Genomic DNA, 21,080 nt, shown 5'->3' on the forward strand with positions numbered 1-21,080 from the left:
CAAGCAGCCTGACGCTGCCAGCAAGGAGCTCTAAATGAAATGCTACAACCTGATAGGATTTTTCATAGTTTTAGCAACACGAGCTTATTTTTATTGCCAGACTACAGTAGTCAGCGGAGGAGCTTTTTTCATTCATTCTTTCTTTCTTTTCTTTCTTTCTTTCTTTCTTTCTTTCTTTCTTTCTTTCTTTCTTTCTTTCTTTCTTTCCTTCCTTCCTTTCTTTCTTTCTCTCTCTCTCTTTCTTCTTTCTTTCTTCTTTCTCTCTTTCTCTCTCTCTTCTTTCTTTCTCTCTTTTCTTCTTTTCTTCCTTTTTTTTTTTTTTAAAAAATGCTTTTGTTTGGGGATGGCAATGAGTTCCTGACCTGTGTATCTCTTTGGAGGTGGAGGAGGGCAACCCCCTTTTCTGTAACCTGGCACCCAACACCCCACCAACACTCAGAGAATGTTGAATAAGTAGATCAATAGATGGACGGTTGGAGAGACCACACTTAAGAACAATTCTTGATCCAGCGCGGGTAAAATTATGAACTTGTGACGATGAAAACCTGTCTGGCTTGATTTCGATGCCATGGGAGGCTGACTGTGAAACAGGGCCCCAGGCTGGAGCTTGATGCCAGTTTCTTCTTGACTTTCTACCCTGGGGCTCTTCTGTGGAGCAGTTCAGAACCCTTTCACAAACCTGCTCCATCGCACAAAAAAAAACAAAAAACAAAAAACAAAAAAAAAAAAAACACAAAAAAAACACCTGTCTTCAAGATGTGCCTTGTACATTTTGAGGGTCTAGAACATTCTCCACTGGAAGAAATCAAACCCTTTTAAGTAACCCAGCAGTCACAGCTTAATAACCCAACAGTAGAGCCAAGATCGCCCTCTCTCCTGGCCATTTGGGGAGAATCCCTTTTAATATAACCAGTTAAAAACAAGTGCCAATTCTTTTTCACAATGACACACTGGGGTACCACAAACTCATATCCTCTTAAATATACGCAGACATCAGACGGTGTGCTTTCACCTAACTGGGAAATAAAAACTGGAGTTACACATCTCTTTCTCAAAATGAGCTCACTCCTGTGTATCCAATATTTTTCTCAATGCCTGGGGGCTGAAAAATTAATTTTTGAGACAAGGTCTGTCTATGCAACCTTGGCTGACATGGAATTCATTATGTAAATCAGGCTGTCTTTGAACTCAAAGAGACCCACCTGCCTCTGCCTCTTGCATGCTGGGATTAAAGGAATGTATCACCATGCCTGGCTGAAAATATTATTTTGGTGTTCTTTATACATCTTTATTACTATGCAAATCACTTTCTCAAACATCTAGGCCTTATGCTGTTTATATGGTAATATCTTTGCTTTGAAAGGCCTCTCTAAATGGTAACCTAGAAGAATCTGAAGGATGGGCAATGACATGACCCATGTCCACTATGCAAATACATAAAAGATAAAGAGCCAGAAATGGCAGTGTTTGTAGGTTAGTAAGTAGATAGGAAAAGGCCTCCACTGTTCGCTAATATTAGAACTGAACCCATTAGAAGACTTGATTCTAGAAAATAAAAATAAAAACAAAAAAGAAAGAGAAGGGAGTAACAACAACTGTTGAACTTTAGGGTGCCATAGAGGGTTGTACTTAATTACTCCCCAAAACACTGGCTGATTGGGGCCAACTATATGCATCTAGATCTGGCTTACCCCCAGCCAGGTTGGACCACACAGACAACATCTCAGTTGGAAGTAATTAATGAGTCAGCTTAGACTGAGAAAAACCCAGTCAACAGCTACAAAGCACCCGAGTCTGTGAAACATAGAAACACTCACGGATATGAGTGGCCAGGTACACACTCAAGAGTCCTTTACTCTCTCTCATCACTAGCAGCTAAATCTTTTAAGAATTCCATCAAAGGAGAACAATCCACTCTTCTATGACAAACACATCACCATTCTAAATCTTGTCGTCTCTCCTCCCTGTCGGCACCGTCCAAATATGCAAGGAAGCCCAGCAGCTCGATAACGGCCACTTGACCCACAAACATTATTTTGCAGATTTAAAATGTCTCACACACAAACACACACACACACACACGCATGCACACACGCACGCACACGCATGCCACATGCACGCACACACACACGCATGCCACGTGCACGCGCACACACACGCATGCTCCTGACTCAGTTTGGAGTTAGATAAATGGGGGCGCTGCCTTCAGTTCTACCTGGAAGTCAGAAGTGGTTTTGTTTTTGTCTCAAGGAGGTTATGCACTTAATATGACCACAGGCGACCATGGTAAAAGCTGGGCGCCCTGGTACCACAGTGCGTTTTCCAGTAGCAATGACAGCTCACCGGTGTTTTGCCAACAAATGAAAGCTTCCCTTTCTGCCATCACCAAAGCTCCCTCAGAAAGCACTTTAAAACCATCCATTTCCTAGATGCGCTTATGATGATCCAGGGCTAGAAGCAGGGCATTGTGGGAACAACAGGCTTCTTATGGTAGCGGATTTGGTGAAAACCAAGGATCCCGCTGGCATGGACTTAAAGTTTTATTTCCTTTTTCCATTGTTAAAGAAAAAAATTAAATTAAGGCTCAAATGTTTTGTTCAACTCTCATTGCTTATGGATATTATATTAAGGCTTATAAATATACCTGGTAAATTAAATTCACCCTGGATTGAATTAACACCTGCTATATGAGTTATTGGCTTTATTTAATCAGTAATCTCAGGGTTTCTCTGCTTTCTCTGGAAACACAATTTAAATATTACGCTAATCTTTAAACTGCCGCTGCTGTGTCCTGACATTTGGAAACTGGTCAGCCGTGCGAAAAAGACAAATATGGGCGTATTAATGAAAAGGCATTTCTTAAAAGTCTTAAAACATGTAACTCAATGAATTATAAAGGAAAATGACAAAGGCAGTGGGGAGGTCAGCCTGTGTGACTTTCCAGGGAGCAAACAATGCTGGCCGTCTGCCAAGATCACCTCCACTCTCAGGACTGGCTCGCGTGCACTGCTCAAGGGCCTTTGTCATTTGGTCATTAAAGACTTGAACCTTGAGAAGCCAAAACAGCTATAAGACCTATAAAAAGATGCTTGTTTTTTGAGACAGGCTCTTCTTGTATAACGCAGGCTAGCCTGGAACTCACAGCAAACCTCTGCCTCAGCTTTCTTCAGCAGAGATTACAGATGTGAACTACCACACGGAACTCAGATGAGAGGCGTTTAATTTTCTTTCTTCCTTTCAAAGCGGTGAGGCCTAAATTCAGTGCCTGGGTGAGAAAGGGTGGTGCTCTTGGGTCTCTGGCTTCAGTGGGGGAGGGGCATCTAAGTCCTGCTGAGTTGACAGCCTCTGGAGAGAACGAAGTTTTCAAAGTGTTGGTCTTGGGTTCTTTCCTTGACACGCTGTTCCTCCAAAGAATCCACAAGCTTGTTCCTTTGCTCGATCACCTGAATCATCTGCTTGAATATTTCTTGCTCCTCCTTTTGATCATTCTCATCTTTCTGGCCCTCTAAAGAAAAGAAGAAGAAGAAAAAAAAATCAGCCCTCAGGTAAGACTGGAGCCAGGAGAATTCTTAGCGTGGGAGTTCACAACTGCTCTGGGCTTGTTATATCCTATACAAGGAAGTGAATTTAACACCAAGGAACTGCCCTTAAAGCCACAGAGGAGAAACGTGGGTGCTTTGTGCCGTAGTCAGCTTGAATTTCACATGTGTGCATGTGTGTGTGTGTTCATGTGCATGTACCTATGTGTGTACATATGGTGTGCACGTGTATGTTTGTGCATATGTGTGTTCACGTGTATGTGTGCACATTTGTATGTGTGTTTGCATGTGCATGTTTGTGTACATGAGTGTGTAGTAGGGAAGGGGCACATGAGAGAAAGAGAACTTAATGCAGCCACACCCTGTCAAGCCTTCACCCTCCTTCCCCTCCAAGGAAGACACCAAAAAGGAGAAGGTAGATTTCCTAAGTACAGCTGAACCACCTTAAATCAAACTGCCTGCATCAGGGGCTTCCATGTCAATGAGAACAACTCTTCTGCCATTTGTATATAATAATAAATTGTACCTTTTGTTTTGCTTTAAACATTGTGTGTGTGTGTGTGTGTGTGTGTGTGTGTGTGTGTGTGTGTGCCATCTCCTCTATCCCTGGCGGGTCTCAAACTTTTACATAGCTGAGACTGGTCTTGAACTCCTGATTCTCCTGCCTCTACCTCCAAAGTACAGGGATTAGAGGCAGGCACCACTATGGTATGTGTGTGGAGGTCTAAGGACAACTTTCAGGACTTGGTTCTTGGGTTCCACATTGTTCTAGGAAGGGTCCCACTTGTTCTTTGCTGCTGGGATTATAGGCATGCACCATTATGACTGCCTTGTACACCTTTCTTAATGGTGCTATACAGGGCCACCCTATAGGGTTTCTTAGAAACAGAAAAAAAAAAAGGGCTCAGCAGATAAAGGTGCTTGCTATCAAATCTGATGTCCTGAACTCAATTCCTAGTACCCATACAGTGGAAGGAGAGAACTAGCTTCCACAAACTGCCCTCTGACCTCCACATATGTGCTGGGGGGGGCATGTGTGTTCCCCACTCACCCACACAGATAAACAAAAGTGTAGTTTTTAAAAAAGAAATACAGTTTGAGCTGGGTATGTTGGTGCTTGTCTGTAACCCCAGCACTTGGGAGGCTGAGAAAGGCTGCAGTTTAAGGCCAGCTTCAGTTACTGAGGGAGAGTTTGAATTTGAGGGGTGGGGGGACCTATAAATCACTTCCATGGGTGGAAGACGAGTTCGTGGTCTCCTGCTAAATTGGAGCCCAGCTGCTCTCACCTTAAGAGATTATTTCTGTTCACTGTGACTCGGTTTTTCAAATCCTAAAACATGGATAAAATACTTAACCAAAACTGATGGTGGCTAATATGTAGTGTGCTCTCCCAGTACCAGGCAACTCAGTAAGGCTGGGGCAATGGTAGTTCTGTGAGATCTAGAAGGCCTGTAAGATGTCAGTGTAGGGAAGTCATCATAGAGCGGGCCCACAAACCCACAGGCACGCCCCAGAAAGACTGCTCTTAAGGCTGGAGTCAGTGAATTCCTGAGCACCAGTGGGTCAATTGTCTCATGCACAACGCCCTGTCACAGTCCCAGCCCAGGCCAGCAGGGAGTATTCTTATTCCCAGGCCTGGCTTCTCTGGGGCCCCCAACAAATTCTACAGTACTCATGTACTGTAATGACCGATCTGGCTACCACTTTCCCACTGAGATCACAAACTCCCAGTGGGGAGAGGCTGGTCTTTGCCATCTTCCAAGCCTAAGTAAATACAAGGATACCATGGTGCTTGCCGGGCATGGTGGTACATGCCGGGGACCCCAGCAGGTGAGAGACTGAGTGGTATGGTGTTAGTAGGAAAATCTCCCCCACGGGCTCATGTGTTTCAACACTTAGTTCCTATCTGGTGGCATTGTTTTGGAAGGTTTTCTGATCTTTTGGGGGATGGGACCTCACTGGAGAAACTGGGTCATTGTCGGGGGAGGGGAAGGGTTTATAGTCCTGCTCTGCTTTCTAGCCTATCTCTGCTTCCTACTTAACTAAGAGCAGACAGGTGCTGCATGTGCCTCCCACCACAGACCCACCAGTGGCCATGCCTTTCAGACACCGTGGACAGTGCCCCCTCAAACTGTGAGACCAAACAAACCTCTTCAGGTATTTATTTGGTCATAGCCATGAGAAAAGTAATGACTATACAGAGGCAGGAAGCCTGGGTGTTCAAGGTCAGCTTGGGCTACACCACAAGACTCCACCTTAACAAACATACATTTAAAAATTAAAATAAGTTGCTTTCTTTTTATCAACACATGGGATGACGGAAATGTGGCTCTCACAAGTGAATGACACCAGTTGGAGACCTGCTGGGCTTCAGAGGTGGTGAAGGAACAGGCTGGCTTTGTGCTCTGGCTCTCAAACTGGTGGTTGCACAAGGCGGGGTGGGCTCTCTCCACTCACATCTATAGCGTGCTTTGCTCAAAGGTCCTGGGGTGGGTGTGTCTTCAGCAGGGGCCCCACACCTGTGCCACACTCACCATCCTTGAGCATCTTCTGTCGTAGCTTCTGCTCCAGTCTCCTTTGGTGATCTTCTAGTTCTAGCTCCTGGGCCCTGAGGACAAGAAAATGTCCCCACCATTAATAGGGAGTATGTGGAAACATCAATGGAGGTGGCCACGAATAGTGGCCAGCACAGGCTTTTTCCCATTAAAACTGGACTATTCTAATATCTCTAAACAGAAGGCGTTGCTACTGCTGGGGCCATAGGTGCCTAGAAAAACGACTGAGATCGCTGGCTCTGAGAGAAGATGAGACAGCTGGAGGGGGTGATGTTGAAGGCCACCAAACTGTTCCTTGAGGTTTGCTCTGTGGGGACCAGCAGAGCAGGGAGCGGAGCTGAGTCCTCTTCGACAGCTAAGTAGGAACTTGACTTTTCAGCGCCTGGGGATGTCTCAGGCATTCCTCCCTTGTAGCTCCCCAGATGTTGACCCATGCATCGTTCGGGGGACTCCCAAATGCCACTCTGGAGTTCAGCAGAGGAATGAGGACCTAGACAGATGTGCTGATGTCAAGAGGGGGTAGTTAGAGTCACATGATCCTTAAGAAAAGACTGGAAAGGGGAGAAACACTGAGTGGCTCCCATGGGCTTGAAGGGCTCCACAGCAACGCACCCTCACAGACCCGGAGGGTGAGAGAGGAGGGGGGCTTAGGGCCACTGTTCCTGGACCACAGAGAGACTGACGGTTGGGAATGGGTCCCTCCATTCCTCCTCTTGGGACTTGCTCTTCCAGACCTGACCTGCGGTTGCATGTGTACCAGTGACAGTGTTTATTTTGTTCCTTTGTTTTTGAGATGGGGTTTCCTGTAGTGCAGGCTGGCCTCAGGCTTGCTATGTCACCTTGAACTTCTGCTCTTCCTGCCACCCCCCTCTACCCCTACATACAATGTTGGTATTACAGATGTGTGCCATTAACCCAGTGGTGCTGGGAATTGAACCCAGGGCTTTCCGAATGCAGACAAGCATGCTACCAGCTGAGCTACATTCCCAGACCTGCTACTACTTTTCCTTCTAAAGCTGCTTCGGCTAAAGCCCTGTCTGATTACTGACACCTGGGTCCTCTGCAGGAGCTCGGAGGTGGTGGTAGCTCAGATCACAGAGGAAACTCTCTGGGAGAAGCTTAGCGACAAGGAGGCTGCTATAGAATCAGCTTCAATGTCTCATTGAAGTCCTGTTATTCCCTGGGTGACTCCCAGCCAACGGCTAAGCAACACAGCGGTGTGAGAACTGGCAAGTCCTTCCAAACATGAAGCTCTCTGATGGGCTCTCTATTCTGACGCTCCTCTGCCTTGGCTGGGTCTCAGAGCTATTCACAAGTGGAACTCCACCTGTCCAAGTCTCCCTCCCTCCCTCCCTCCCTCCCTCTCTCCCTCCTTCCCTCCCTCTTTCCTTCCCTCTTTTCCTCCCTCTGTTTTTACAAGGAATCAGAACTGCAGTAGGGTTCAAGACGCTCCCACTGTCCTGTCTCCTTTCTCTATGTCCTTCATAGGAGTCCTCCTCAAAGAATCACACGTATCACTCATTCTGCCTTAACTTTGCTTCCTGAGGGGTCTGACCTGACATGCCAATCTAAGACATCTTTCCTTGTTCATACAGACAGGTCTTCCTCCAACCAAACCCTACCCTTCAAACATGCCTCTGTCCAGTGCACACCCCAGTTGTCCTCTTTGACCTCTTACGGAGGAGAAAGTCCTCGGCTAGAGCTCTCTCTGGTGAAGCTGATGCCTCGGCTGCAGCCCCTGTTCACCTCCCTCCTCCCTAAGCCAGACTCTTGTATCCTTCATGGAACTCTTCTTGTTACGCGTTCACGTCTCTGCCCCGCCCGCCCCCAACCTCCAAAGGGCTGAGGTTCTAGGCTTGCACTACTGTGCCTGGCTACAGCCTACTTTTATAGAAACCAACTGAGTTCCCAGTACAGAGAAGATGTTCTTGATAAATTTCTGTTGGAAGGACTATAAATCAGACCTAACTCGAATGTAGACAGGATGGCTGCCTATGAGGCAGATATGGACAGATACTCCAACTAAAAAATTAGTCCAGAAGCAAATGATGGCTAGAGAGGAGCTCCCTTTTCCCTAGGCCTGGCACTCCCTTCCGTGGGGACGGTGAGCTGTGACTGTAACTCCTGTCCCCCTCCTCCAGCCCCTCCTATCCCCACTCTCAGGTAGATTTTAGAGAACTAGACGAGGCATGTTCACCTCACTTCTTCTCTCCCAGGCTCGGTCTATCTTCGGCAAGCATGTGTTCTCAAGCACCCGAGGCTTTGCTATGTGCTTTGGTAAGATTTCACAGTGCTGCAGGCTTAGGCTGCTGACTCCGTGTAGGTGGCAGGAGGAGCTGCTCTGGGAACCACAGGAAGAAACCTTAGGAGCATCCTTGGCCTGTACTCAGTAGCCTGCGGTCATAGCCCCACGTGTGACAACCAAGCACATTTCCCTGGCCTTTGCTAAATAATCTCTGGGGATATCACCCCCTCATCGCCCTTGAGACCCAAGGGTCTAGGATAGAACCTTTCCCCTAAGGATCAAGTAGGTCCCCTTCCTTTCTTCATGAGGTAAATATATCCATTTCTGAGATTTGGCTAGTGTAGAAGGTTGGATAAGAAAGACATGTCCACATCCTAAGCCCTGGGAATAGTGAATCTGATGTTGCTTTAAAAGGGGTCTTTCAGTTGTAGTTAGGGACCTTGAGATGGCTACAGTCTAGATTATATCAGTGAGCCCTCAGCCCAGTGAGAAGACTTTCGAAGAGACAGACAAGAAGACACAGACACACAGAGAAGGCTGTGTGACAGAGTCACCTTCAAAGAACACCTAGAGCCACAAGAAGTGGAAGAGGCAAGGAAGGAGTCCCTGGGCGAGGATCTGGGAGAAAGCCGCTCTCTCGGCACCTTCACATGGACTTCCGGCTTCCAGACTAAGGGAAATGTTCCTGCTGCTGTGAGCCATCTGCTTGCTCATAATTTGTCAGGAGCCCTAAGAAACTAGTTAGTGAGCCGGCCTGGGTTCTCAGCCTCAGTCATTAGTCACTATTAATAATAAAGGTAATATCTGGAGGGCTTACCTATTTCTCACCTGGTTCAGAACCTGGCAGGAAAGAGTGGACCATGTCACTAAAACTCCCCAGATGACCACTCAGGGTTGGAGTGAAAACAAAGCCAACAGCATCAATGAAAGCTCTCAGCCTAGCTCTGGAACTTAGTGTCTTATTCTCAAGGCCCTTTTCTCTCTCTCCAGACTGCTGGTGGGTACAGCATCCTTTGTCTGTTTCAGGATTGGGTGATGAACCATAAGGCTTCATTCTGACCATCTGACCAGGCCACCAGCCCTTTCTCCAAGAAGACAGATCCCAGACAGCCAGTGTTCAGCCCTTCTTTTGTTAAAATCACCCGGAAGTGGTCAGGCAGATTTCCCATGGTTCACACATAAGCCAGGTACAGCATCCCCGCTGATGGTGTGTGACTAGGAGCCAGGAACGGTCCAGCTGCCGTCTTGCTCCTGACCTGCTACTGAAATCTATTTTAGCCACTGAACTCCGAAGAGAGAGAGGACACTAAAGACTCTTTCCACTAATGCCAGCATGATATGCAAGACACAAAATACCAATTTGCCTCAATCACTGTTCCGTATGCACAAAGAAGAAAAACCCCGGGACTCCAGCCAAGGACGGCGAGCCACCCGCGCCCGGCTACCAGGCTGTTAGCACTCACTGTTATCTGTGTTGTCTGACTTACATGATCAGTAGCTCCGACTCATAGCGCATTAATTTATTCTTTTCCTGAACCAGCTTAAACCATTCCTGCAAAAGCTGGGCTTCGTCCTGTGTCCCTGAATCTGCTTAAGAAATCAACGGCAAATGGGTTAGATTGGCATTTCTCGTCCCATGATCAAACTGCTTCCCAGCCACTTTAGCGGGCCATGTTTGCGGCAAGCAGGGCCCGGCAGGAAGCAGCTCCCGGCACCCTGCGGATGCCTCAAGGTCATGAGCGGCACAAATGAAACCCACCTGTGCCTGCTCTGGGGGAGTCCTCTGGGCGCGGAGGACCTGACTGCTTCAGTTCCAAGGTCACATGCCTGTGATGACTAATGTCCTACTACTCCTACTACAAAGGACTCATCTCTGCCTACTTTTGTGTTCATAAAATCAACGGACGTTTCTGCGTCAGCCAAGTCCTAGCTGCCTGCCACTGGCCTTTCCTCACCCCACCACCCCTCTGAAAATCAAACTCACACAGAGTACCCAGGTGGTGTGCTGTCCCTTTGTCCCTTCCCAAGACAGGGGTGCTCACACCACATTTGATTACAGACAGGTGATTGGCATTTTGATTCACCCCCATCCCATCCCCACTCCCCCGCCGAGGAAAAGCCAAACGATGAAAAAAAAATATAGTTAGAATTGAGTCTCACGGGAGATAAATTTGTATTCCTATATTCTTATAGCATAGATACGCCCCTTTATTAAACAGAGGCTTAACTGTGCGCCAATGTGCATGCCTGGTGCCCACGGAAGTCAGAAGAGGACAATAGTTTCCCCAGGAACTGGTATTACAGGCAGTAGTGAGTGTCATGGGGTGCTGGGGCTCAAACCTGGGTCCTCTGGAAGAGCAGTCACTACTCGTAACCACCGAGCTCTTTCTCCAACCTCTAATTCGAGATTTCAAAAAGCATTTTGTTCATTTGGTTTATACAAAGTCAGGACTAGAGTGATGTCTATGTTACTTATCTCAAGAAATTTGGAGAGAGTTCAGTGTATCTATTGAACGGTAGTCTCTGATAATCTTTGTGATCAGAATGACTCAAATCACAACGAAGTAACCCTCTGGAAATATAGAGAAGGTGGGGGAGACTCACGCCTGTTTCCTGTGATCTGGGTTTACAGTCGGCATTTTTTACCAGGTCTGGTCATGGAACTCCATCTTCACTCACAGAAGACCTCTGGCTTCCCGCTATAGCGAGGGTGCCACGGTGCTCCATGTTTTGTTTAAGTAGTAACCTTTCCTTAAGCCAGTTCAAGACTCTGCATAGATCTCATTAGACACCATTTGTTTAGCTGAGTGTGGAGGGGCACACCTGATACCTAGAGGCTGAGGCAGGAAGACTGCCCTGAATTCAAAGCCAACCTGGGCTACATAGTAAGTTCCAGGCCAGTCTGGACTATGGAGCAAGACCCTGTCTCAAAAAAACAATTAATTAATTAACTAAAATGAATTAAATACCAGCTTGTTTTTTTTTTCTATTTCAGGGAAATCTCGACTATTTTACCCAACTGATACATCTTTTTTTTTTTTTTAATTTTTAAAATATGTCTCTGAGTGGGTGAGGACATGCGAGTGTGGATACTGCTGGAGTCAAGAACAGGAGTCTGGATGCCCTGTAGCTAGAGTTACAAACAGTTACAAAAGCACCTGAGGTGGGTGCTGAGAACTGAACTGTCTTCTGCTAGAGCAGTATGTACTTTTAACCCTTCTTCTGTGGAGTACCCTCCCCACAGACACATACATCACACCCCCACAACACACTAAACACACACAGAAACATAGACACACACACAACACAGACACATAGACACACACAACACACATTACACATACAGACACATAGACACACACACAACACAGAAACAGACATACACAACACACATAACACATATATAGACACATAGACACACACAACACAGAAACATAGACACACAACACACATAACACATACACAGACACATAGACACACACAACGCATATAACATATACATAGACACAGATATATACAACATAAACACATAGACACACACAACACACATATACCACACACATCACAATACAGCACACAACACAGACATACATATGTACAACACACAATTTAAAAGTAGTAAATTCTTTTTTAAAAAAGACTGTTTTCAAAGCTCTTCCATTTGATCATCCATCCAGAGTCAGTTTCTTCTAGATGTTTGTTTAATGTTTCTATATTAAGAACCGTTTTCCACGATAGAGAAAACAGAAAAGCTGTGAGTTGGAAATGCCGTCTCTCCTTACCGTCTAACACGACACCATCTGCCACCAGCTCTGGGCTTCCCCATCCTTGTCCCCAGTCCAAAAGAAACAGCTTTAAAGCACGATTCTGCTGTCGGTAGAGAAGCTTTTGCTTTTGTTTTTCAAGTTCAGTCGCTCTGCTACACGGATCCTCATGGTCTAGCTAGACTTGCATCCTGGATGATATGTCCTTGCTTCCATCTATGAGTCCTTCTGAAAATCTTGCTCATCATGGACTTCCCTATGTGTCACAGTGACGTCCCCTGACACACGTGGAACAATCACAAGATGTATCGAGACACTTAATGTTCCTTTACCAGTAGATTAATTGGTGATTTTATTGACTTTGGTTTTATATATATTGCCTTCTGTTCTTTAGTAGACAAAGTCTTTTTGAGGGAATCTGTAGATACAGCTTCTTGTAAAGGTTTGCAGGTGGTATAGTTTGAACATAAAATGTCCCCCAGAGGCTCACATAGTTGAGCACGGGGTCCCTAGCTGTTTTGAGAAGTTGTGGAACCTTTAGGAGGCTAAGCCTCACTGGAGGAAGTGGATCACTGGGGCAGGCCTTGAGGAAGTGGATCACTGGGGCAGGCCTTGAGGCTTTCTAGCAAGGCTCCACTTTCCTTCACTCTCTGCTTCCCGAATGCAGAGGCACTGTGACCAGACAGGCTTGCTCCTGCCACCATGCCTTCCTTGCCCTGCCAGCACTCCCTTGCCACCGTCAGGCCTTCCCCGCCACAATGTACTCAATCCCTCTGAAAATACAAACACGTAAGTGTATTTATAAAGATATTTTATGACAGCCACAGAACAGTAACTAAGATACCAGGGAACCTGCCCTCCCAAAGTATCAAATACGGGGGATCTTGTTTTCTTACTTACAACAGTGCCCTGAAGTATTTGTCTGCAGTTTGTCTGTCCCCAATTCCATCTGGCCCTCGTGGAGCCTGTGCAGTTTAGAAAGCACTGCCTCACACTGTAGGTGTAGTGGATGGACAGGATTCTGGATCAATTAGGCCTGTGATAGTCAAGTCACCTCCTATCTCTCTGCCTTGGTCTTCCCCATGTTCTGAAATGAGGATGCTGCAGGCAGTGCTGGTTGGGGATGTTAAACGAAATGATACATGGGAAACGCTCCGCCCAATGCTCTGTGCATAGTAACCCTTCAGGGAACTGGCCCCTTGCAGTATTCCTCAGCCATTCTTCCCACGCCTAGTTTCAGACGGGTTAGTTTCCATTCATCTTTAAAACTCAGCTAGGCAGCCAAAAACAAAAACAAAATCAAAACCAAAAAACCCTTTGTATTCTAACAACTTGAAACCACCACCAACACCTTACTAATACCCCGCCCCGACAATGGACGTACCCACATCCACAGAGATGTGAGTTTGGAGTGCCTACCTAGGCTCTTTGCTTTCTCTTGTCTCTCATTGTTCTAGCGGCTGCTGCTGTCCCTGCTCAGGGCTGTGACTGCTCACCTAGGGCCAGGCAAGGTGACTTCTGACCATGACCCAGACAATTATCTAGTCCTCCCTCCTGTCCTCTGCTTGGGTCTACTGTCAAGGTTCTTTGCTCCTGAATTCTTAGCATGATTCTTAGACACAATGGAAGGATTCCACTTGCCATGGTAAAATCAACACGCAGTGTCTGGGTGGCACCCCAGCACTCGGAAGGCAGGAGCAAGAGGATCAGGAGTTCAAGGCCAGTCTGTGGTACATGAGGGTTTTTTTTTTCCTGTTTCAAAAAACTAACCAACTAATCAACAGCAAAAACAAAAACACCTAAAGCTCGACACAAATCAACTCTTTGTTAATTATCATTTATATTGGCCCAACTTTGCCCAAGATTGCTCTCAAAAGCACAGAGAAAACTATGCCAGTCTCTACTGAAATTCTATGACTCTCCACATCAAGGTCAAGTGACCAGGCCTGGTGCACCCTAGTTCTTGCCTGCCTGGGGTGCCTGGCATACAGCATTCAGTAGTTTGTTTTCTGGATGGAAAATAGCAGAAGGAATGTACAATCTGTCCTGTAAAACCATGCTGGTTGTATCTGACTCTCAAGGCATTGCTTCTTGGACTGCTAATGCACTTTTCCTCTCACATCAGATCTTTTTTTTTAATATTTACTTATTTATTATGAATACAATATTCTGTCTGCATGTATGCCTGCAGGCCAGAAGAGGGCACCAGATCTCATTACAGATGTTTGTGAGCCACCATGTGGTTGCTGGGAATTGAACTCAGGACCTTTGGAAGAGCAGGCAGTGCTCTTAACCACTGAGCTATCTCTCCAGCCCCCTCTTTCTTTCTTTTCTAAACATGGTTTCGTTGTATAACTCTGGCTGTCCTGGAACTCACTCTGTAGACCAGACTGGCCTCGAACTCACAGAGGTACACCTGCTGCTATCTCCTGAGTGATGGGATTAAAGGCATGAACCACCACTGTCCAGCACTTGTTTTATTTTAAACAATCAATTTAGGAGGGTTGCCCTCTAGTCTATCAACACAGCCTACAGAGATCAGTGACCAACCTTTTGACACTATGACAGATGTTGTCTTTACAAACCTCACACCGGAGGAGAGCTGCACATGTGAGTTACAAACCAACCAACCAAGCAACCTCATGGCCTTTTAAGCAAGTGTATGATTTGTGCTGGGCTGTGCTCCTGCTGTCCTTGGGCTCATGCGGCTTGTGGGCCATAAGTTGGGCACACCCGTGATAGTCAGCAAAGCTGGGAACAGAAACAGACATGTAACAGGTGGTTCTCAACATGTGTGAGCGATGCTGTCTTCTGTGGACTGTGAACATACCTGCGTGTGTCTTTGCCAAGTATGCAAAGCACAAAGCCTATGTATGCATCTTAAGCCTGGGCCTCTCCTGTGAGTCCACTAGAAGAGGACTGTGCTCAGAACCCCACACTGCACTGGCTGCACGACCCACTAATCAGAACCTAAACCCTGGGACCTGGGGACAGACTTCTTGTGGCACCACGTTGCTGCTCCTGTTGTTTGCTGTGCAGTGAATCTCAAGCTGCCTGCCTCCCCGCCTTGGAAACACTAAATGTCAGCAATGGCATCTGCAGATCTGGGGAAAGCCAGTCAAACTGCTTGCTTCAGTCACTCCAGGTCAGAGCGACTCCTGGAGACCCTCTCTCGGTCTGGTTCTTTTCTGACAATATCATATTTAAATGCAGCATTGGCATCACCTTTGACTCCACTTTTGTGGTCCGTCTGCACTAGACAATCCTGGAGAGATTCATTCCTCCCCTGTTCTGCTGCTGTGTGGAAGCATAGAAAGCAGTCACACGGACTGGCTGGCAAGGGCTAACCTCGGACTCACTGCTTTGCCATTCAGAGAAGAATGCAGTAGAGCGAGCATGTTAAGGCAATCCGCGCCCCAGAGCTCAGCCCCTAATGATGCTCAGCTGTCAGACAGGCACTCTCCATGCCACAGGCTCTGCTTCTCTGTTGAACTGTCTTCACTTAGTCGCTGTGGTGCTGAGAGTGACAATAAGAATCTACACCAGGGACTGGAGAGTTCACGCAGTGGGTGAGAGCACTTGTGGTTTGGTACTCAGCAACTCACAACTGCCTGGAACATCAGCTCCAGGGACTCTAACGCCCCCTTCTGGCCTCCATACATACACACACACACACACACACACACACACACACACCTTTAAAAAAAAAACCAAAAATACAACTGGCCAGTTGGTGAGATGGCACTTGCCCGTAGCCTGACAGCCTAAGTTTGACCCTAAAAATCTATATGGCAGAGGAGAGAAACAGTTTCTGCAAGTTGCCCTCTGTATACTATGCCATATATGCCCATGCAAACACATGATATTTATACATCAGTGTAATACAAATTTTCAAAGTCTACATTGACATTATTTTCCTCCTCTTTTTCCTTCTTCTCTTCCTCCTCCTTCTTTGTGAGACAGGTTCACCAAGTAGCCTAGGTTGGCCTTGAGCTTCTCATCCTCTTGCCTCAGCCACCTGAGAGGATTACAGGCAGGACTCACTAAGTCGGGCTTCCTCCAAGATTCTTATACGGGCAAGCATGTGAAGTTCATGGACTATACACATCTGTGGGAAGCAGCTTTGATTCTGTCTGGAGAAGTAAGTTCTAAGTGAATAGGAATGAATAGATAAGCAAACGCCCTGCACTAAGGGAAGGTTGACCCCGTCACTGGGCTGTAGAAGGAGGGGACTCAAAAGGAAAGAGAAGAATTCATCTCTTTGACGGCCTAAGATGTGACAGGCCCATTTATCAAATGCTTCACTAAAATGGTCTCATTTATTCTGTATGACTGTGCGTGTGCATTTGTGAAGGTCAGAGGTTGGCACTAAGCATCCTCCTCAACCACTGTCTCTCTTCTTTTTAAAGACGGCGTCTTTCACTGGGACTTGAGGCTCTCTGATAAGACTGGGTAGCAAGCCCTAGGGTCATCTCGCTTCCACCTCCCCAGCACTGGGATTGGGCGGCTGTACCTAGTCTTTTTACCAAACGTGTGGGGATTGAACTCTGGTCTTCAGGTTAGAGTGGCAAGCACTTTACTGACTGACATGCACACACACACACACACACACACACACACACACAGACACCTCTATCATTTCCTTTGTCATTTATCTCCACCACCCCTTGGAGGAAGGCCTATCAGCTTATCCATTTTACAGATGGGAAAATTTGACAGAGCAGTTACTGCAGAACACTGGTAAGGTCAAGATTCATTCCAGAACACCTGGCTCATCCCTGTGCTCGGTCCAGAATCCCCCACTGTCACAAGAGACAGGAAATTGTCATTCCTTGGGTTCCTCAGCAAGATGAAAACCACAGGATAACAGCCAATCTTCCCTGGCTGGGCTGAAAGGTCATTAAACCATTCTTCATGTATGTGCTGCTGCCCTCTGCTGGCACCCTCCAGCATGTGCATTCTCTTTGCTATCCTTGTGAAGGAGAAACTGTGAGACTCCCCCACAGGAGAGAAGCCCAAGGTGGGCTTCCAGGCAGCCAGTTGGAGTGAGTGAGCTTATGAGGGAAGGGCCTGGCTTGTCCAGCTTCCCTGAGAACAAACCTTTCATCATCTGAAGCTTTCTTCCTTTTGCATTTGCTGCCTTCTGTCTCCAGATGTGGAAAGAAAGCTCAGACTTCACCCGACCATAATCTGTGTGGTAGTGTCCTGCCAGGGCATACCGTGATACTAGCTGGCATTTACCATGATGTAACCCTAGCATTGTCTGATGTCTCAACTAGACAAGCCCAAATAGCTGACAGTGGTTGTTCATGCAAGGAGGTGGGACTCAGGGGGTCCAGGTCACTGAGTATCTTGCTCCATTGGTGACTTAGACACAGGGGGACCACAAGGGATCTCTGCTGCCTTTTCCCAAGATATCCGCCACATGCACAGACATCCTGTGTGTCACAGACACCCTTGATTTGTCCTTTAGGGTTGATGGTTAACTCTCTGCTTCACTTTGTTTCCTTTTCCTGAACAAATTGGGGGGATCCCATGCTGGGGTGGAGGGGGGACTCATTTCTGACTGTTGGGAAAAGCAATGAAAAGAAAGCCAGAATTGTTGTCGGGACAATGAAGAGCTCATTTCACTCAGACGTCAGGGCCCTTGGTCTGCACCCTCCACCCCACACCCCTGCACAGTTCTCTAATTCAATGGGCCTAATGAATAACTCCCAGGCACAAAAGAGCCTTTCAGGCTGTCCCCAGTCATTATAGAGGGGCCTCGCCTAACTGTCGCAGCCCACTCCTTGTTTGCAGGCCTGCCTCTAAATTTGGTTATTCACAACCTTGATAGCTCAACATTATTGCCTAACCGTGATCATTGTCTAATTATCCTAATAATACCTATTAAATAATTCTCATTAAATCACTTGAATGGGAGCAGCAGAGGCCAGCTCAAATACAACTTAACCCAATAAGCATCGGTCATTCACTAGCGGCAGGGCGATCTCGTCAAGGGACTACATGGACGATCGAGCCACAGAGGAGTATGACCATTGCACAAATGCACGTGTCTTCACTTCCACGGCCTGCCTAGTGAAGCTTCCCCTTGGTTTCCTCTGAGGATGCTCTCTGTGTCTTGACTCTTTTGTCTCTAGCCCCTTCTGACTTTCATCCGTCACCCTCACAAGGACATCAGAGGCCTAGAAACCTAGCAGGGTAATTAGTTTACAGAGACTAGAAAGGGAATGAACAGAGCCATCTTTTGGCTGGCCTGACTCACCTTTGACAACACTAGTAGCCGGCCATATTTCTTTAGGTATGGCTCAAAATAGTGTCTCCCTCCTTACTGTTGGAGACTGGGGGAGATGTGCAGAACAGGCTGTAAACATTTGGGGCCTAGAATTTGTTTCTGGCAGGAAAGATTGCAGAGGTATCTCCTTTGAAGCATCTTGTGGACTGGAATATTTTGGAGATATGGGTAGTGTTGTTGACTGTCTCCATGTAGAAGAGATGTAGGTAGATGGCCCTTGAACTCTCAAAATCGCCTGCTGCTGTGGGGTTTGCAGCTAAGGAATCTGAGAGGTTGCGTGAGTGATTTTCCTAGGACTATGCCCAGTCAATACAGGTAATATGTTTTGCTTTGTGGTGCTAGGGGTCAAATCCACGACCTCATGAAGCACGCTGGACAGGCACCCTACCAAGTTACAGAGTTACAACCCATCACTGCTCACTCTGCGTGAAGGGAAGCAAATTTAAATACAGAGTTCATGTGTATGTGAGGGGATAGGGATGTGTGTATGTGTGTGTGTGTGCACATGCATGCATGCTTGTGTCTGTGTGCGTGCTTGCATGTATGAGTGTGCGTGAGTCCATGCGTGTATGTGTGCATGTGCGAATGCATGCATGCTTGTGTATGCATGTGTGCATATGTGCGTGTGTGCATGTGTGTGCGTGTGTGTGTGTGTGTGTGTGTGTGTAGGCCAGAGGTCAGAGTAGGACCTCGTTCCTCAGGTGTGTTTACCTTGGATTTTGAACCTGGAGATTGACAGTTAGGCTTGGCTGGCTAGTCAATGGTTCCCCAGGGATCTGTTTGTCTCTGTTTACTGAGGTCTGAGATTACAAGTATGAATAATATCTGGTGAGTTCTAGGGACCAAACTCAGGTTTTCATACCTGTACCACAAGCACTTTAGCAACTGAGCTACCTCCCTGGCCCAGCACAGGCTCTGTGACATCTGTAAGTCACGGATCCCACTGTGTCCCAGATCCGTAACGTCTCAGTGACAGCATGTAAGACACATTCCCTTTGCTGGCATAGTCTTTTAATTCCCAGAGATGCCACTACAACAAGAGGGTCCTAAATTTGAATAGTAGAGCCTTCTTGATTGGGAATTACACAACACACCAAACAAGGGCAGTCCGCTCCACCAGAATTCCTAAGAGCCAGTGGAAAGACAGGCAGTGACTCCGTTCAAGCAGCAGGAGTGGTCATCACTGTAGCAAAAGGAGTCTGCTCTAGCGGATCCAATACAGACTCTCTGCACAAAGAAATTCACGGTGTGGTCCAATAAGAGAAGGAACACATTGTGTTCAGGCTTCTGCTCCACTGTAAGCCCTGACCTAACGCTCTTTTGAGAAATTGTGCATGTGTGTATGTATGTGGATGTGTTTATGTGTACTTCTGTGTTTGTGTACCTGTGTGCTCATGCATGTGGAGGCCAGAAGTTGATGATGTGCCTCTTCCTCTGTCACTTTCCACTTTATTTTTTGAGATAAGACCTTTCGCTGAACCTAGACCTTGTTTTCCTTTCTTTCTTTTCTTTTCTTTCTTTCTTTCTTTCTTTCTTTCTTTCTTTCTTTCTTTCTTTCTTCCTTCCTTTCTTTTCTTTTCTTTTTTTTTAAAGCTAAACTGGGGTCAGAGAGCTGACTCATCAGGTAAGAACACTGCTCTTCCAGGGGACAACGGTTCCATTCCCGGCATCCATCCCCATCTGCAATTCCAGATCCAGGGAACCTGAGGCCCTCTTCTGGCCTCTGAGGGCATTGCACCCACTGGTACACAGACATGGATGCAGGCAAAACATGCACACACATAAAATAAAAATAAATTAATTAAAAATAAAAGCATAAGGCAGTGGAGTTAGCACCATATGTCTGTGTTGACCTGGCCCCTGCAGGCGATGAGTGCTCTTTGTCCTGCCCACCATGCAAGGCCAGCGCCGCTCCCAGACCTGCCGATGGTACCTGCTTCTCCTCTCAGCGCCTTCTCCAGCCTCACACCCTGGATCTCCGAGATCCTCTGCCGCTCCTCCACCTCCTCTAGCTGCCTCTGGATGGCCTGAAAGACCAAGAGTGCACGTCCTGTGAGGCTCTGTAGATGAGGGAGCACAAGAGGGGGTCGAGCCTGCTACTAGCTGCCACCAGCATTGCCATTGCCCGTGGAGCTCCCCAGCCTCGGATCTCGGTACTTTTGTCCTTAGGATGCGCCACGGAGTACAGCATCTGTATATGTGTAAACGACATCCATGAAGGAATCAAAACCACCTGGTGACAAGGCCCACCACACTGGAGTCCTAGGAGGGAGGCTCCTGGACTGGCCATAGGATCCTCATGGGTCCTGGACTTTGACCAAGGGCTCAATGGCCAGGGCTGACTCCTCAGCACAGGCTAGGGCCGCTCAGATACTGTTTTGCAGGAGGGAGCTGCTGATACCTCATGAAAAGGAGGCTTGGGCCTGCTCCTGGGGATCAGGGTTCCTTTTTGGGTCAGCCTGTACGCCACCTTGGCTTCAAAAGGGCTCTTGCTCTGGCCGTGCACCGCTGGTTGTGGCCCCGGGTGCTCCACGACAAACGTATCTGTGGATCTGTTATTGTGTAGTTCTGAAGGCAGAGCAGCAGGTGCTGAACCCATGATGCTCACAGCTCACACTCCGTTCAGTTTGGAGTTATACATGGGTTGGGTGGGCATGTTTACTTTTCTTACCAGCTGTTACT

The 21,080-nt window shown here is 47.1% G+C and overlaps 1 protein-coding gene across 7 annotated transcripts in view; it reads right to left on the reverse strand.

Moving 5' to 3' along the window:
* Positions 1-3,203: 3,203 nt before the first annotated feature.
* The window catches only part of Mical2 (microtubule associated monooxygenase, calponin and LIM domain containing 2), a 198,904-nt gene continuing 181,027 nt past the window's right edge, over positions 3,204-21,080 (reverse strand). For 4 of the 7 annotated variants that reach the window (XM_085692915.2, XM_085692914.2, XM_085692911.2 and 1 more), the window contains 4 exons: positions 20,332-20,425; positions 9,827-9,929; positions 6,074-6,147; positions 3,204-3,505 (listed from right to left, as the gene is read on the reverse strand). In XM_085692915.2, coding sequence (XP_085549041.2) covers positions 3,321-3,505; positions 6,074-6,147; positions 9,827-9,929; positions 20,332-20,425 — 456 coding nt within the window. In that variant the 3' untranslated portion in view covers positions 3,204-3,320. The remainder of the gene's footprint in view (positions 3,506-6,073; positions 6,148-9,826; positions 9,930-20,331; positions 20,426-21,080) is intronic. The other 3 variants (XM_085692910.2, XM_085692913.2, XM_085692916.2) reach the window with 1 other exon arrangement.

Source organism: Myodes glareolus, chromosome 7 (genome assembly GCF_982192425.1).
Source record: "Myodes glareolus chromosome 7, mMyoGla1.1, whole genome shotgun sequence".
Taxonomy (NCBI): domain Eukaryota; kingdom Metazoa; phylum Chordata; class Mammalia; order Rodentia; family Cricetidae; genus Myodes; species Myodes glareolus.